The sequence below is a fragment of the Trachypithecus francoisi genome, unplaced genomic scaffold (assembly GCF_009764315.1).
Source record: "Trachypithecus francoisi isolate TF-2019V2 unplaced genomic scaffold, Tfra_2.0 Lachesis_group6, whole genome shotgun sequence".
In the NCBI taxonomy this organism is placed as follows: Eukaryota; Metazoa; Chordata; class Mammalia; order Primates; family Cercopithecidae; genus Trachypithecus; species Trachypithecus francoisi.
In genome coordinates, this window is record NW_022681471.1 from 102142830 (window position 1) to 102162182 (window position 19353).

At 36.9% G+C, this 19353-nt stretch overlaps 1 protein-coding gene across 1 annotated transcript; it reads right to left on the minus strand.

The window, feature by feature from the left end:
- Positions 1–6247: 6247 nt before the first annotated feature.
- Positions 6248–7333, minus strand: LOC117078040 (E3 ubiquitin-protein ligase SIAH1-like). Its single transcript, XM_033201559.1, has one exon. The coding sequence runs from the start codon at positions 7123–7125 to the stop codon at positions 6292–6294; it is 834 nt and encodes a 277-aa protein (XP_033057450.1). The 5' UTR covers positions 7126–7333; the 3' UTR covers positions 6248–6291.
- Between the last annotated feature and the right edge of the window lie 12020 nt (positions 7334–19353).

Consider the following 19353-nt stretch of genomic DNA (forward strand, 5'->3'; position numbering starts at 1 on the left):
GCAGAAAAGGCCTTTGATAAAATCCAACACCCCTTCATGCTAAAACCTCTCAATAAACTAGGTATTGAGAGAATGTATCTCAAAATAATAAGAGCTGTTTTATTAATTAATTTTTATTAATTTTATTTATTAATTTTATTAACTAATAAGAGCCCTAGTCACAAGAGCAAACTGAAACTGGACCCCTTCCTTACACCTTATACAAACCCACAGCCAGTATCATACTGAATGGGCAAAAGCTGGAAGCATTCCCTTTGAAAACCAGCACAAGACAAGGATACCCTCTCTCACCACTCCTATTCAATACAGTATTGGAAGTTCTGGCCAGGGTAATCAGGCAAGAGAAATAAATAAAGGGTATTCAAATAGGAAGAAAGGAAGTCAAATCATCTCTGTTTGCAGATGACATAATTCTATATTTAGAAAACCCCATCGTCTCAGCCCAAAATCTCCTTAAGCTGATAAGCAACTTCAGCAAAGTCTCAGGATACAAAATCAATGTGCAAAAATCACAAGCATTCCCATATATGAATAATAGCCAAATCATGAGTGAACTCCCATTCACAATTGCTACAAAGAGAATAAAATACCTAGGAATACAACTTACAAGGGATGTGAAGGACCTCTTCAAGGAGAACTATAAACCACTGCTCAAGGAAATAAGAGAGGACACAAACAAATGGAAAAAATATTCCATGCTTATGGACAGGAAGGGTCAATATCATGGAAATGGCCATATTGCCCAAAGTAATTTATAGATTCAATGTTATCCCCATCAATCTACCACTGTCTTTCTTCAGAGAATTCGAATAAACCACTTTAAATTTCATATGGAACCAAAAAAGAGCCCATATAGCCAAGGCAATACTAAGCAAAAAGAACGAAGCTGGAGGCATCACGCTACCTGACTTCAAACTAAACTACAAGGCTACAGTAACCAAAAGAGAATGGTACTGATACCAAAACAGATATATAGACCAATGGAACAGAACAGAAGCCTCAGAAATAATGCCACACATCTACAACCATCTGATCTTTGGCAAACCTGACAAAAACAAGCAATGGGAAAATAATTTCCTATTTAATAAATGGTGTTGGGAAAACTGGCTAGCCATATGCAGAAAACTGAAACTGGACCCCTTCCTTACACCTTATACAAAAATTAACTCAAGATGCATTAAAGACTTAAATGTAAGACCTAAAACCATAAAAAACCTATAAGAAACCCTGGGCAATACCATTCAGGACATAGGCATGGGCAAAGATTTCATGACTAAAACACCAAAAGCAATGGCAACAAAAGCCAAAATTGACAAATGGGATCTAATTAAAATAAAGAGCTTCTGCAAAAAGAAAACATCAGAGTGAACAGGCAACCTACAGAATGGGAGAAAATTTTTGCAATCTATCCATCTGACAAAGAGCTAATATCCAGAATCTACAAGGAACTTAAACAAATTTACAAGAAAACAAAAAACAAAAAACAAACAACCTCACCAAAAAATGGGCAAAGGATATGAACAGAAACTTCTCAAAAGAAGACACTTATGTGGCCAGTAAGCATATGAGAAAAAGCTCTTCATCACTGGTCGTTAGATAAATGCAAATCAAAACCACAGCAAGATAACATCTCACACTAGTCAAAATGGTGATCATTAAAAAGTCAGAAAACAACAGATGCTGGAGAAGATGTGGAGAAATAGGAATGCATTTACATTGTTGGTGGGAGTGTAAATTAGTTCAACCATTGTGGAAGACAGTGTGGCCATTCCTCAAGGATCTAGAACCAGAAATACCATTTGACCTAGCAATCCCATTAGTGGGTATATACCCAAAGGATTATAAATCATTCTACTATAAAGACACATGCACATGTATGTTTATTGCAGCCCTATTCACAAGAGCAAAGAGTTGGAACTAACCCAAATGCCCATCAATGACAGACTGGATAAAGAAAATGTGGCACATATACACCATGGAATACTATGCAGCCATAAAAGAGGGATGAGTTCATGTCCTTTGCAGGGACATGTATGAAGCTGGAAGCCATCATTCTTAGCAAACTAACACAGGAACAGAAAACCAAACACCGCATGTTCTCACTCATAAGTGGGAGTTGAATAATGAGAACACACGGACACAGGGAGAGGAACATCACACACCAGGGCCTGTCCGGGGGGTTGGGGCCTAGGGGAGGGAAAGCATTAGGAGAAATACCTAATGTAGATGACGGGTTGATGGGTGCAGCAAATCAGCATGGCACATGCATACCTATGTAACAAAACTGCACATTCTGCACACGTATCCCAGAACTTAAAGTATAATAAAAAAAAAGCAATACCAATTAAACAGGTGAGTTGGAGAAAGGAACCAATGACTAATTATATGCTAGATATAAAATTGTCTAGAGTTAAAAGAAAGTGAAAGATATGCACTTTTAATTCTTGCAAGCATATTTGAATTAGTGATTAGGCATGCTTATTATAAAGTCCACATATTTTGTGTGACATGTGTAGGTTTATCCAAATATTGATTTTCTCTAACTACTTTGTAACTTTTTTAAGTTATAAAAGTAAATAATCACATATCACTTAATTTTTTTAAAAAAACAAATTATGCTGTGATACAACTTACCAACTAGGAGACTTTGGTTATGAATTTCTCACCTAAAGATGAAGGCTCCAAGTCTCAGTTTCGTTGTTAGGATTGTCCAAATGAGGGTTTTGTTTGTTCCCCTGAGCTGCATTACTTACAAATTGTACCTCTCATTTACCGCCTTTCATGCATTTCCCTTCCTTGGTGCTTTTCTTTTTAAAATGTGTACTTTATACACTGTTTTTCCATCAACTTTTAAGTTCTGGGGTTCATATGCAGGATGTGCAGGTTTGTTACATAGGTAAACATGTGCCATGGTGGTTTGCTGCACAGATCATCCCGCCTCCTGGGTATTTTTTTTTGAAACGGAGCTTCCTCTGTTGCCCAGGTTGGAGTGCAGTGGCATCATCTAGGCTCACTGCAAGCTCCGCCTCCCGGGTTCACGCTATTCTCCTGCCTCAGCTTCCCAAGTAGCTGGAACCACAGGCACGTGCCACAACGTCTGGCTAATTTTTTTGTATTTTTAGTAGAGACGGGGTTTCACCGTGTTAGCCAAGATGGTCTCAATCTCCTGACCTTGTGATCCACCCGCCTCGGCCTCCCAAAGTGCTGGGATTACAGGCGTGAGCCACCGTACCCGGCTGCCTCCTGGGTACTAAGTCCAGTATCCACTAGCTATTCTTCCTGATGCTCTCCCTTCCCCCACCTCCCTAACAGGCCCCAGTGTGTGCTGTTCCCCACGAGGTGTCCATGTGCTCTCATAGTTCAGCTTCTACTTATGAGAACATGCTGTGTTTGGTTTTCTTTTCCTGTGTTAGTTTGCTGAGGATAATGGCTTCCAGCTCCATCCCTGTCCCTGCAATGGATATAATCTCATTCCTTTTTATGGCTGCATATTCCCTATTCAATAAATGGTGCTGGAAGAGTTGGCTAGTCATATGCAGAAAACTGAAACTGGACCCCTTCCTTACACCTTATACAAAAATTAACTCAAGATGGATTAAAGACTTAAATGTAAAACCCAAAACGATAAAAACCCTAGAAGAAAATCTAGGCAACACCATTCAGGACATAGGCATGGGCAAAGATTTCATGATAAAAGCACCAAAAGCAATTAACAACAAAAGCCAAAATTGACTAATGGGATCTAATTAATCTAAAGAGCTTCTGCACAGCAAAAGAAACTGTCATCAGAGTGAACAGACAACCTACAAAATGAGAGGAAATTTTTGCAATCTACCCATCTGACAGAGGTCTAATATCCAGCATCTATAAGAAACATAAACAAATTTACAAGAAAAAAACCATTAAAAAGTGGGCAAAGGACATGAACAGATACTTCTCAAAAGAAGACATTCATGCAGCCAACAAGCATATGTAAAAAGCTCATCACTGATCATTAGAGAAATGCTAATCAAAACCACAATGAGATACCATCTCACACCAGTCAGAATGGCAATTATTGAAAAGTCAAGAAACAGATCCTGACCAGGTTGTGGAAAGAAAGGAATGCTTTTACAATGTTGGTGTGAATGTAAATTAGTTCAACCATTGTAGAAGACAGTGTGGTGATTCCTCAAAGACGTAGAAGCAGAAATACCATTTGACCCAGCAATCCTATTACTGGATATATACCCAAAGGAATATATATCATTCTATTATAAAGATACATGCATGCATATATGTTCATTGCAGCACTATTCACAATATCAAAGACATGGAATGAATTCAAATGCCCATCAATGATAGACTGGATAAATAAAATGTGTATTTTATACACTTCTTAAAGACGAGTCCATCATTGCTGCTAGAGCCATTTACTGAGCCAAGCTACATTTATTCTATTTACTTTTTAAAAAATTTGTCATATATTCTTTTAATGAGAATTATGAAAGACCAAAACATTTTTTGCAAAGTGCCTTTTTAAACAAATGATTTGCTTTTAATTAAGTTTTGTGCATGACAATGCCTTTACAATCAATAAACACAAGAACAAATTTTAAACGTAATTTGTCCAAGATATTTGTAAAAGGAAATAAAAGCCTATTTTCAGTATTTATGAACTTCTATTTATTCTCTAAGCTTTCAAAAATTAATCTCAAAGGTATGACTCATCTGTAGAAAAGAGAAAGCCAAAGGGAGAGAGACCATCTTATAGATGTTTTAAATAGCTTTGGATAATTTTTCCAATGTCACCTTTACTTTCTGGAACTCCTATCTTCACACAACAGCTGATTTTAAAATATTTCTGGCTGAGTATGGTGGCTCACACCTGTAATCCCAGTACTTTGGGAAGCTGAGGGTGGATCACCTGAGGTCAGGAGTTCGAGACCAGCCTGACCAATATGGTGAAATCCCATCTTTACTAAAAATACAAAAATCAAGCAGGTGTGGTGGCGGGTGCCTGTAGTCCCATCTACTTGGGAGGCTGAGACAGGAGAATCGCTTGAGCCCAGCCAGGAGGTGGAGGTTGCAGTGAGCCAAAATCATGCCACTGCACTCCAGCCTGGGCAACAGAGTGTCTGTCTTAAAAAAAAAAAAAAAAATTTCTAATGAACCAATTAATGGGGGAAAAGAGAATACATATGGAACACATGTTATAAATTTTACCATAAACAATTATGCATATCAAAAGACATTAACTTTAAAACGGTACAAAAAATTGAGGTGAAACCTGAATTACAGAATAGAAAGTCAAATCTATTTAACGTGGAACACATCACATGTTATAAATTTTACCATAAACAATTATGCATATCAAAAGACATTAACTTTAAAACGGTACAAAAAAGTGAGGTGAAACCTGAATTACAGAATAGAAAGTCACATCTATTTAACGTGGAACACATCACATGTTATAAATTTTACCATAAACAATTATGCATATCAAAAGACATTAACTTTAAAACGGTACAAAAAAGTGAGGTGAAACCTGAATTACAGAATAGAAAGTCAAATCTATTTAACGAAAAACTAGAATAAAAAATTAGCAAATACAGAAAAAAACCCACATAGCAGCACTATGTATTAACTCACAAAGGGGAAAAGCAGTAGTCCATGACCACTCAAAATGGCTTGTCAGTTAAAGTAAAACAAAAACAAAAACAAAAACAAAAAAACGGCCGAGCGTGGTGGCTCACGCCTGTAATCCCAGCACTTTGGGAGGCCAAGGTGGGCGGACCACGAGGTCAGGAGATCAAGACCATGCTGACTAACACTGTGAGGTGGCAGGCGCCTGTAGTCCCAGCTACTTGGGAGGCTGAGGCAGGCGAGTTTGCAGTGAGCGGAGATCGCGCCACTGCACTCCAGCCTGGGTGACAGAGCTAGACTCCATCTCAGAAAAAAAACCAAAAAAACACACCAAAAAAACAAAAACAAAACAAAACACACACACACACACACACACACACACATACACATTCACAGACCCCAAAACAAAAGAAAACATTATTTTTCAATACCATCTACAACACAAAATTCAAAATTAACTTATAATGCTTTCTTTCTTAATGCAAAATATGCCCATCTTCATATATACTAATGTTACTACACACTGTTTCTGTATTTAACAGTCTTTCTATTTATGTGTTCAGTTCATACTTGTGAAGAGTTTCAGGTTGGCAGGCACATGGGTGGCTTATTTTCTGTGAAATTAAACAGTTTTAAACACTGAATAGAAAATGTTCCACTGCCATTTCAACACTTATTAATAGTTGCATTGATGCTTAAGTTGCCATTTTCTGCAAAATGCAGTGCAGTGTTGGCACCAAAGATTAAGCAGTCTCTATTCTTAATGGTTTTTGCTATGTCCTCATGAATAGGTAGAGGAGTCGCTTCCCAAGTCAGTTGTCGCCGATGACCCTTTAGCTCAAATCGGTAAGTAAACTTTTCAGCTTCCTTGCGTGTTCCCATCAGCTTTACAGTTGCGAAGAACTGCTGGTCGCCATTGTGATCCTGCTGTTTCTGCAAAACTAACATGAAGTGAAAGCCGTAACAGGACTGCATCATCACCCAATCGAAAGCGCCATCCAGATTAATGTTGGTAGCAAGGAAAATTATATCCTCTCCCTCTATTGTTGTAATGCACTTATGCATATTCGTCAGATGAGGCATTACAGCATCCATAGTGCCTTGCCATTTACAGAGAGTACCAGGGCACGGGCAGGAATAAAGCCTAAACTTACAGCCTTCTTCGTGATCTGCTTTTTCTGTGTGTGGCAGAGTTATTTCACATCCCAAACAGGCATATTTACACGGGAAAAGTACAAAGTCAGCCACTTTCTCCATAGCCAAGTTGCGAATGAATCCCAACGGGCCTCGGCAAATTGGACAAGATACGAGTTTTGAGTGACAGCTGTTACAAACAAGATGGCCTCTCGGACACTGAAGAATTGGCGGTAACGCGTAGTCTAAACAAACCGGGCACTGGAAGACAGCTGCCAAGTCAATGCTGGATCTAGTCGTGTCAGACTGGGCAGGCGCCTTACCGGCTGGCGACGAGGTATCCAATGTAGCAGTCTGTTCGCTCATTTCTGCAGCTGGAGAGCTCGCCTCAGACCCCGGTCCCGTCACCAACGTATTCTGTCACCAATCACTCCAACAATGCCACCGCGGACAGCGCCACTGCCTGCCTCTTTGCAGTGGCGAAACAAACGGGACACCCTGGGCCTCCTCAGTCGCGCGGCAGAACGCCTCTAACAAAGGTCGCCCGCTTCCCCACCAGCCGCCGTCACCTCGTGAGTGCTGAAGCCTGGCGCCTCACCGGCTGATATCATCTCGCGAGTCCTCAAGCCTGGCTTCCCACTGGCCACTGTCATCTCGCGAGGCTTCAAGCCTGGCTCCCCACTGGCCACCGTCATCTCGCGAGTCCTCGAGCCGCCTCTCCACCGGCCACCGTTATCTCGTGAGTCCTCGTGCCTGCTGTGCATCACTTCCTTTTTTTTTTTTTTTTTTGAGATGGTGTTTCGCTCTTGTCACCCAGGCTGCAGTGCAGTGGCGCCATCTTGGCTCACTGCAACCTCCGCCTCCTGAGTAGCTGGGATTACAGGCACTGCCACCACACCCAGGTAATTTTTGTATTTTTAGTAGAGACTGGGTTTGACCATGTTGACCAGAATGGTCTCAATCTCTTGACCTCGTGATCCGCCCCCCTCGACCTCCCAAAGTGCTGGAATTACAGGCGTGAGGCACCCCGCCGGGCGTGTGTGTGTGTGTGTGTGTGTGTGAGATGGAGTCTCCCTCTGTCGCCCAGGCTGGAGTGCAATGGCGCGATCTTGGCTCACTGCAACCTGTATCTCCCGGGTTCAAGCCATTCTCCTGCCTCTCTGCCTCAGCCTCCTGAGTAGCTGGGATTACAGGCGCGCGCCACCGAGCCCAGCTAATTTTTATATTTTTAGTAAAGACAGAGGTTTCACCATATTGGTCAGGCTGGTCTCGAACTCCTGAGCCCGTGATCTGCGTGCCTCAGCCTCCTAAAGTACCGGGATTACAGGCATGAGCCACCACACCCGACCCGTGCATTACTTTCTAACAGAAGCTCTCACTATTTACAGATAAATAGCTTGAGAATTGCTTACTAAGTCCTAGAGATCAAACCAGAACTTACTGCTTTAGGTTTGTTTTTGATGCTATCATTACCAATTAAACTTTCATTTGAATATTTATAAATGAGGTTGAACATTCAGGGATTTTCTCTCAGTAGCAGATGGTTTTATGCCTGTAATCTCAACTATCAGGAGGCTGAGGCAGAGAATCACTTGAACCTGAGAGGCGGAGGTTGCAGTGGGCCAACATCATGCCATTGCACTCCAGCCTGGGCAACAAGAGTGAAGCACTGTCTAAACAAAACAAAACAAAACAAAAATTAAAAAATAATAATTTCTTCAAAATTTTTTTTGTTTTAAATGAAATGTATTATCTTGAACTTCATTTTATACAATGGTCTTTGAAAGTCACTCTTTTTAATCTTTTGGAAGATTGCCTACAGAGTATTTAAATTATTTTTCTAGAGTTTCATGTCCTCCATCTCTTCAAAAATGAATATACACAGATATAAATTTGTATCTATGCACACATAGAATGGGCATATATCTACTATAGGCAATGTAGTATAAATATGTGCATTCAAATGAGTCTGCTTTATCCCACAAAAGCCAGATGGTAAATTAAGAAAGCATTTCAGAGCACTGAGAAAAGTAGGTCAATAATTGTCTTCAGATAAATTGAATGGGAAAGAAGGGGAAAAAAAGACGGCTGGGTGCCGTGGCTCACGCCTGTAATCCCAGCACTTTGGGAGGCTGGTGGATTACAAGATCAGGAGTTCAAGACCAGCCTGGACAACATGGTGAAACCCCATCTCTACTAAAAATGCAGGCATGTGGTGGCACATGCCTGTAATCCCAGCTACTCAGGAGGCTGAGGCAAGAGAATCGCTTGAACTTGGGAAGCGGAAGTTGCAGTGAGCTGAGATCACACCATTGTACTCTAGCCTGGGTGACAGAGAGTCTGTCTCAAAAAAAAAAAAAAAAACTAAAGACTATTAATGAAAAATTGTGCTACAACGGTAATTAATGCATATTTTACTGTTATTTTTTGCATAAAAAATCTCAAAAAAACTTGGATAGGAGGAAAAAGTAATTTAATCTTAAAGCAGCACATTGTTACTACTATTGTTTATAATTCTTTTTTAGCATTTGTTGATTGTTTATAAATGGCCATAACATTTAAATACATTGATGACATAATCTCACTTCTTGGAATTTATCTTTTAAAAAAAAATATATATATATATAATTTTTTGAGACAGAGTTTCACTCTTGTTGCCCAGGTTGGAATGCAATGGTGCAATCCTGGGTCACTGCAACCTCTGCCTCCTCAGTTCAAGCGATTATCCTGCCTCAGCCTCCTAAGTAGCTGGGATTACAGGCGCCTGCAACTATGCCCAGCTAATTTTTATATATTTGTAAGTACAGATGGGGTTTCACCACATTGGCCAGACTGGACTCGAACTCCTGATGTCAGGTAATCCACCCACCTTGTCCTCCCAAAGTGCTAGGATTACAGGCATGAGTCACTGCACCTGGCCAAGAAAATATTTCAAACATAAGCAATATAGATTAAAAAACTTTTGTTGTTAGTACTAGTGTGGTCCAGACCTTGCCTCATCATATTTTTGGTATCTGAAAAAGCTGTTTTCCAAAAATTTATATTATAATTGGAAAAGTTTTAAACTTACATATATATGATTTCTATTGACTTTTGGTTTATCCTTTTAGATATCCTAAATTGAAATAACATCTGCTTGAAATGACAGACATTTCCATTTCTTTTTCTTTTTATAATTAATTAAGGTATAGATGATATACAAAATACAGCACATATTTAATTAAACAATTCTGTGAGTTTGAACATAGGTATACACCTGTGAAACCATCATCACAATCAAGGTGATAAACATATTCATCGCTCCCAAAAGCTTCTTTGTGCTCATTTGTGTTTTGTTAGTTTTTGTGGTAAGAACACATTGTAAGATCTACTCTTAATAAATGTTTTAAATGCACAATGCAGTATTAACTAAAGGCACAATGTTGTACAATGCTGGGTCTGTCGCACAGACCTTGGCCGAGTGACAGATAAAAGAGTACTTAGCCACAGGTATGCAGTGTAAGAGCAGCTAGGGGACTGCCCAGCACTAAGGGCCAAAGAAAGAGCAGTCTCGATAAGCTGGAGCTGCTTGCTTTTATTCAGTACAGACATAATGCCAAAAGCCTGGAGCCAACACAATCTGTGGGTAATTAACATTATTATTCCCCCATTCAGGGAGCAGTCTCATGCACTGATGATCTAAGGTTGGTTTCCAGACAACATAAGTAAACAAGCCTATTTGGGATAAATTTCCCTACACTTCCTTGTGCCTACTCTTTGCCCTCTGCCTCAGTGTCAGAGAACAGCTGCCTTCAACTTATTCTCCCCCAAAGCTATGCAGAGCCTTCTGACTTTCAGAAGGCCTGCTCCTTTCCCTATAGCTTCTCCCACCACTCTGACCCATCTCCTACAGTGTAATATTAAATAGATCCCTAGAATTTATTCATCTTGCATAATTGAAACTTTGTACCCATTGAACAACTTCCCTGTTCCAAGGTGAGCAGGTATATGCAAACCTACCCCCAACAGCCAAGGGAGATGAGAGGTCCAAGAAGGAGATTGACAAATCCAGTTTCTCAGAAAGAAATGTTTAATGGGGACTTACGAACAGAAGTGTTGCCTTGGATGGCTGCAACACGGTGAATCCCAGTACTACTCTCCAGAAAGTATCTTTTGTACAGCAAGCTTTTAGGGTAAAAACACGTGCAGCTGATCACATCCCAGACTTTCTTGCAAAAACTGATGACAACTGAGGAAGGTAGATAAGCATCTTTATGAAGTGTTATCTATGCCACAGGCATTGTCTAAAGAACTTGCTGCAAAACACCTTGATATGCCAGAGTCAAACATGGGTCATCATGGTGGTTTCACTTCAGTATGGCATTACACTTGCCATGCCACAGGCTGTTTCTTTTACATCCTCATTTCCGCCTCCTCACAACCCCTGGTGGTCACTAGTCTTTTCTCTGCTTCCATGAGTTTGATTTTTTAAGATTCCATTTATAAGTGAGATCATACAGTACTTACGTTTTTGTGTCTGGTTTATTTCATTTAGCATAATGTCCTCTAGGTTTATCCATGTTATCACATATGGGAGAACTTTCTTTTTGAAGGTTAAATAATATTGCATATATATATGTATATCATGGAATATTATTTAACCTTCAAATATATATATATTCAAAAATACATATGTATAATACCATATATTCTTTATCCACTTATCCCTTGATAGACAATAAGTTTGTTTCCATATCTTGGCTATAGTGAATAAATTTCACTATGGTGAAATTTATTCACTATAGCCAAGATATAGAATGTGTGTGTGTATATATATATATGTGTGTGTGTGTATGTATATGTGCATGTGTATATATATATGTGTGTATGTATATGTGCATGTGTATATATATTTAAGATTGAATAATCTATGATATATATATGCCATATAGAGTATATAAAATATATGCCATATATAATATTCCATGATATAAATATGCCATATATATCATGGAATATTATTCAACCTTCAAATACATATATATTTTAATGTATATATATACATACCATATATTCTTTATCCATTTATCCCTTGATAGACATTTAGTTTGTTTCCATATCTTGGCTATGGTGAATAAACTTGCAATGGATGTGGTAGAACACACACGTCTTTAAGATCCTAATTTCACATTTTGAAAATATACATAGAGGATGTAATTGATGCATCATATAGTACTTTTGTTTTTAATATTTTTTGGGAAATCTCTATACTGTTTTCTATAACAATTGCACCACTTTACATTTCCACCAACAGTGTACAATGGTTCTAATGCCTCCACATCCTCAGCAACATTTATCATATTTTTTACAAAAATAATTTATTTGTAATAGCCATCTTAACAGGTGTGAGGGGATAGTTCATTGTGATTTGTATTTGCATTTTCCTGATGATTAGTGATGTCGAGCATCTTAACATATACCTTTTGGCTATTTGTATGTCTTCTACAGAAAAAATGTCTATTCAGGTCCTTTGCCCATTTTTTAATTGGGTTACTTTTTGTTTTTACTGTTTTCTACTCAGTTGTATAAGTTTTTCATATAACAGATATGTGATTTACAAGTATTTTCTCCAATCTCTAGGTTGCCTTTTTATTCTCTTGATATTTTCCTTTGCTGTGCAAGTGCTTTTTAGTTTGATATAGTCCCACTTGTCTATTTATGCTTTTGTTGTCTGTACTTTTGGTGTCATACCCAGAAAACCATTGCCAAAAATAATCTCAGAAACTTTTATATTAGATTTTCTTCTGGGAGTTTGATAGTTTTATGTTTTATGTTTAAGTTTTTAACCTATTTCAAGTTGATTTTATTTGTGTATTGTATAAATAAGGGTCTAGTTTCATTCTTTTGCATGTGAATTTCCAGTTTTCCCAAGATCATTTATTGAGGAGACATCTTTTTCATGTTTTATATTCTTGGCACCCCCATCAAAGATCACTTGACCACATATGTATAGGTTTATTTCTGGGTTCTCTATTCTGTTTCATTGGAATCTGTATCTGTTTTTATGCCAATAACATGCTATTTCCATTACTATAGCTCTGTTACATACTTTGAAATCAGGAACAGTGATGCTTCCAGCTTTGATCTTCTTCCTTAAGATTACTTTGGCTGTTTGAGGTCTTTTGGGTCTATATATATTTTAATTTACTGTCACTACAGGTTTTAAGATTTTTTTTTTATTACATCTTTAAAATTTTCTCTTGGGATTTTGATAGTTTTGCATTTAATCTGTACATTTCCTTGGGAAGTATGGACATTTAAAAAATATTGAGTCTTCCAACTTTGACCATGGAAATCTCTTCATTATTTCATTTATTTGTTTTCATAATTTTATTAATTTTTTTGTCAATGTTTTGTAGTTTTCAGCAAACAGGACCAGGATGCCCACACCTGTGATTCTTTTCAGCATAGAACTGAAAGTCCTAGCCAGAGCAATTAGTCAATAAAAAGAAATAAAAGCCATCCAAATTCCAAAAGCAAAAAGTAGAATTATCTCTGTTTGCAGATGACATGATTCTGTGTTTTAAAAAACCGTAAATATTCCACAAAATATTACAGCTAATAAATGAATTTATTAAAGCTTGAGGATAAAAAAACTAATATACAAAAATCAGTTGTGTTTCTATACAATAACAGCAAACTATCTGAAAAGGAAATTTAGAAAGCAATCTTATTTGCAATAGCATCAGAAGGAATAAAATATGTAAGATTAAATTTAACCAAGGAGACGAAATATTTGAACAATACTCCTTTTCTAAAGTGTCTTCTTGCTGTCTCTTCCTGGTTTTGACCATTTGAAATGAACATATAGAGCAAAGTTTATAAATGGTAGTCAAAGCAAGTTCCATTGCTGTCTTTTTTGGGAACCCCTTTTGTATTTACCATTACATTAGTTGTTTTCTATTGTCCTATTAAGGATAATTTCTATCTTAATAGAAGTATATTTTTATTCCTTATTTAATAAGATTATTTATAAATCAGAATTTTATTTTGCATTTTGCCAGAATGCTTTTTCACAATCTATCTACAAATAGCTTCTGTATCTCACATCTTTTAATGCTTGTGTTTCTAACATCTTGAGACCTATTAATCTTACATTAATAGGTTTTCCAAAAACTTAATCATTCTTGTATTTCAGTCCAATCTTACTTGATCATTGGGTATCATCCCCTTTTAAAAATATCTTTCAAGAATGTAAAATAGGCCGGGTGCAGTGGCTCACGCCTGTAATCCCAGTACTTTGGGAGGGTGAGGTGGGTGGATCACCTGAAATCGGGAGTTCAAGACCAGCCTGACCAATGTGGAGAAACCCTGTCTCTACTAAAAATTCAAAATTAGCCGAATGTGGTGGCACATGCCTGTAATCCCCGCTACTCAGGAGGCTGAGGCAGGAGAAACGCTTGAACTCAAGAGGCGGAGGTTGCAGTGAGCCGAGATCACGCCATTGCACTCCGCCTCAACAACAACAACCAAAAAATGTGAAATAATTTATACTAATTATAGAAAGTAAAACAGAGTCGTGAAGTGAAAAGTTAAAGGTTTGCATATTTCAACAACTATAATTTCAGAGATAACTATTACTAAAATTTATTTTTTGTATTTAAATTGACATATTATAGTTGTACATATTTATGGGATAATAATTTTATTGTTTCCTACATATATATGTTGTATAATGATCAAATCAGTGTATTTGGCATATCCATCACCTCATGCACTTATTTATTTGTAATGAAAACATTCAAAAGCCTCTCTTCTAACCATTTTGTAATATAGGATACCTTACTGTTATCCCTGTCATACTGTGCAATAGAACAAACTTATTTCTCCTCTCTAATTATAACTTTGACCCACTGATCAACCTCTCCTTCCCATCCTCCCTGCCCTTCTTCTTTTCTCCCCAGTCTCTGGTAATCACAGTTCTACTCTGCATGCTTCTATGATAGTAACTTTTTCATTTAGATTCCACATATGAGAGAGATCATGTGGTATTTGTCTTTCTGGGTCTGGCTTATTTCGCTTAGCATAATGTCCTCCAGGTTCATCCATGTTGTTGCAAGTGACAAAATTTCACTCATTTTTTATGGCTGAATGGTATTCCATTGTGAATGTATAACACTTTTTCTTTATCCATTCATACGTTGTTGGACACTTGGGTTGATTCTACATCTTGGCTAATGTAAATACTGCTGCAATAATCGTGGGACTGCAGATGTCTCTTTAACACACTAATTTTATTTCCTTGGGGTATATACTCAGTAGTGGCATTGCTGGATCATATGGAAGTTCTATTTTTAATTTTTTAAGGAAACTTCATACTGTTTTCCATAATGGCTGTAATAATTTGCAATCCCACCAACAGTGTGTAAATGTTCCCTTTTCTCCACATTCTCACCAACACTTGTTTCTTTCGTCTTTTTGAGAATAGTCATTCACACTGAAGTGAAGTGTTCTCCATTGTGGCTTTCATTCTTATTTTCCTGACAATTAGTGATGTCCAGCATTTTTTTATGTACCTATTGGCCATTTGTATTTCTTCTTTTGAGAAATATCTATTAAGGTATTTGTCCCATTTTTTTAGTTGGGTTATTTGTGGGTTTTTTTAAATTTTGTTTTCTTTTTGCTGTTAAATTTCTTAATTATTTTGGATATTAACCTCTTGTCAAATGTATAGTCTGCAAATATTTCTTCCATTCTATAGGTTGTCTCTTCATTGTTTTTTCCTTTCCTGTGCCAAAGCTTTTTAGTTTGACATAAAATCCCCTTTCTCTATTTTTTGCTTTTGTTGCCTATACTTGTGCGGTCTTATTTTAAAAATCCTTGCTCAACTCAATGTCATAAAGTATTTCCCTAATGTTTTATTTTAAAATAATAGTTTTAAAGTTTTGTGTCTTACATTTACATTTAAGAATTTTGTTGTTGATGTTGTTGTTGTTTGAGACAGGGTCTCTCTCTCTCTCTGTCTCTGTATCACCCAGGCTAGAGTGCAGTAGCGCAATCTTAGCTCACTGCAGCCTCAGTCTGGCTCAAGTGATCCTCCCACCTCAGCTTCCCAAGTAGCTAGGACTACAGGCATGTGCCACCACCCCAGGCTAGTTTTAACATTTTTTTGTGGAGATGGGAGCCTCACTGTGTTGCCCAGGCTAGTCTCAATCAAATTCTTGGGCTCAAACAGTCCTCCTGCCTTGGCCTGCCAAAGTTCTGGGATTACAGGTGTGAAACACCCTGCCCAGGCAACGATTAAGTTTTTGATCAATTTTCACTTGACTTGTGTATATGGTTAGAGGTAGGGGATGTAGTCTCATTCTTCTGCATGTGAATATCTAATTTTCTCAGCACCGCTTATTGAAGAGACTGTCTTTTTGCTAAGTTATGTCCTTGGCACCTTTGTCAAAAATCAGTTGGCTATAGGTGCATGAATTTTTGGGGGTGCTCTCTATTTGATTCCATTGGTCTATGTGTCTGTTTTTATGCTAGTACGATGCTGCTTTGTTTACTTTAGCTTTGGAGTACATTTTGAAGCCAGGTAGTGTGATGCCTCCAGCTTTCTTTTGTTTGTTTATTATATTTTTTTTGTTCAAGATTGCTTTGGTATTCAGGGTTTTTTGTGGTTTTGCACAAATTTTAGGACTGTTTTTTTCTATTTCTGTGAAAAATATCCTTGGTATGTGGATGAGGATTGCATTAAATTTGTACATCACTTTGGGTAATATGACGATTTTAACAATAATAATTCTTCTAACTCATGAACATTGGAACATTTCTTACATACTTGTTCAAACAGCAGTGCATGTTCAAACATTTTCTTCAGACATAAACACACCCACATACATATAAATACATCAGATGAAAATTTTATAAAACAGTACTTGCCCTTATTACATATGAGACCGTCTGACATCTATTCTGTTCTACTTTCTTTTGAAAATATTCTGGTACTGATGACGTTAAATGATCTTGTGACCCAAAAATGAGTCACAAGCTAAAGTATGAAATTAATTGCTCTAGGGGCCTTATCACAAGACAAATAAGGTCTTTGGTTTAAATATATACAAACAATGAAGTGGGATGTTTCCAGTCTCCGGGATGTACTGTGAGATGTTTTTAAAAAGTTGTAAAGTGCAAATAACTGAAACTACTGTATCTATAGTATACATTTTTCAGAACTTTTGCTTTAACATGTTGAAGAAGCTCTAAATTACCTTAAGAACACAAAACTCTTGTATTTTGCACCCAAAAATATCAGCTTACTCTGATATTACTACTTCCAAATGAGTGGTTTCCTTCTCCTAGATATCTGACTTATCTGTGCATAGCAGAGCCAAGAGTGTCTCATGTTTGGGATATTCCTTAAAACATTTATTATGAGAATAAAATGCCATATTGGGTATTTGCTTTGATCCACACATTTTGCTAAGTATTCACTTTTAAAAAATCTCGTGGTACTTTTACTAAGTCTCATCCCAGGAATACTACACTCCTAAAAATATATTTCCTAGGAGTGTACATCTACTACTGTCAAGTGACAACTGAGAAAATCTTGACATTTTATTTCAGTTCTAAAAGTCTTAAGAATGTATAAAATATGGAGACCTCTTTAATTTGATTACACATTTGTAATCCCTAGTATAAGTCATTTGGTCATTGGTACCTGGCTAGGGACATAAGGTTCTGTGTTCAGGGCTCTGTTTATGGCAAGCTGATATTGAGAGTTCAGGGACAATGTTAACTTCATTTACATGGGTATATTAGCTTCAATTTAAAAATTAGTACCTGTCCTTTATAAATCAATCTTAGTATAACAAAAATTTTAGATAGAGGGTGCTAATTTTTGATATTAATATCAAAATTTACTAAGATATGATAGCTAGGTGTGCTCATTGTATATTAAAATACACAATTTTTAATGCTTCACATATTGAATGTTTTATAGGAAACTAAAATTTGCGGGTAGATACAAGGGTACTATAACATAACAATATTAATATTACTTTTTAAATGAAAAGCTGAATTGAGCACACGATTACTTTAGGAATGTTATGAATAAGAATGATCGTCGACAGTTAATAAGTCTACTGAAAATAATTATAAATTTATTAGTTCTCTGTTAATTATTTCAAATAAGCTATTGAAAGAATTATCATTTGAATATTTTAAAAATATTTTCTTCAACTTTATGCGAATTATTTTATACTATAATTAGATCTAATGGGAAAACTAACAACTAGATTTAGAACTGGCTTCATATTTAATTTCAAGTGGGAATAATGTTAATTTTCAGGACTAATTGCTTATCTTAGAAAATTAGTCTTCAGTTTGTCATTGGGTACATATATGTTATAGATGTAGTTTTATTTGTTGTTAAAAGAAGATGATCTAATGAATCCCAGAAGTCTACTAGAGAAGAGTCTCTTCAAAAGTCAATATCAGATCTGTGCTAAATGTTTGATGAGGAACATTTATAAGTTTATTATGGTGAATTTCATTAGCTGTATGAATTTTCGTGATAATTAACTTAAAAGTATATAATTCAGAGTTATTTGGTATAAGTAGAAAAATATCATAAAATATTTTTTGAGTAGTAATGTAGTGTAGGAGTTGTTGCCAACTTAAATTTTAAATATTATGTAACACGTCCACATGAAGTAATCTTGAAAACATAATGTTGGGTAATGGTGAGTAAATATCAAGCCATAGATGTGTATATATGTGTGTGTGTGTAAGTGTGTGTGTGTGTGTGTGTAAGTGTGTGCGTGTATGTGTTTATAGTCCTTGGGGGAAGATGTACAGTAGTTTTTTAGTTGTCTTTAAAAAAATTTTATATTAATTAACTATTTTATTTTATTTTATTTTTTTGAGATAGAGTTTCACTCTGTCACCCAGGCTGGAGTGCAGTGGTATGATCTTGGCTCACTGCAACTTCCACCTCCCAGGTTCAAGCAAGTCTCCTGACTGAGCCTCCTGAGTAGCTGGGATTACAGTCATGTGCCACCATGCCCCACTGATTTTTGCATTTTTAGTAGAAACGAGGTTTCACCATGTTGGCCAAGCTGGCCTTGAACTCCCGACCTCAGGTGAGCCACCTGCCTCAGCCTCTCAAAGTACTAAGATTACATGAACTTTATTTTCCATACAGTTTTAGATTGAAAGAAACATTGCACAGGTATTACGGAGAGTTCTTTTTTCCCAGCCTTAGTTTCCCTCTGTATTAACATTTGGCATTAGTATGGTGTATTTGTTACAAATACTGAACAAATATTGCTATACTATTATTAACTAAAATACATAGTTTATTTTGATTTCCTTGGTTTGTACCTACTTTCCATTTTCTGTTCCAAGACCTCATTCTGGGTAGATGTGTTATTTACATTTCCTGTCTCCTGTCTCCTTTTGTCTGAAAATTTTTCAGATTATTTTTGATGACTTTGATAGTTTCAAGGAGTAATATTCAAGTGTTTTGTAGAATGTCCCTCTTTAGGAATTTGTTTGATGTGATTGTCATTATTACACTGGGGTTACAATTTTTTGGAAGGAAGACCACAGATGTAAAAACCA

What these genes read in the sequence shown, in the direction of transcription:
- LOC117078040 (XM_033201559.1), bottom strand. Translation starts at nt 7,125, where the DNA reads ATGAGCGAACAGACTGCTACATTGGATACCTCGTCGCCAGCCGGTAAG.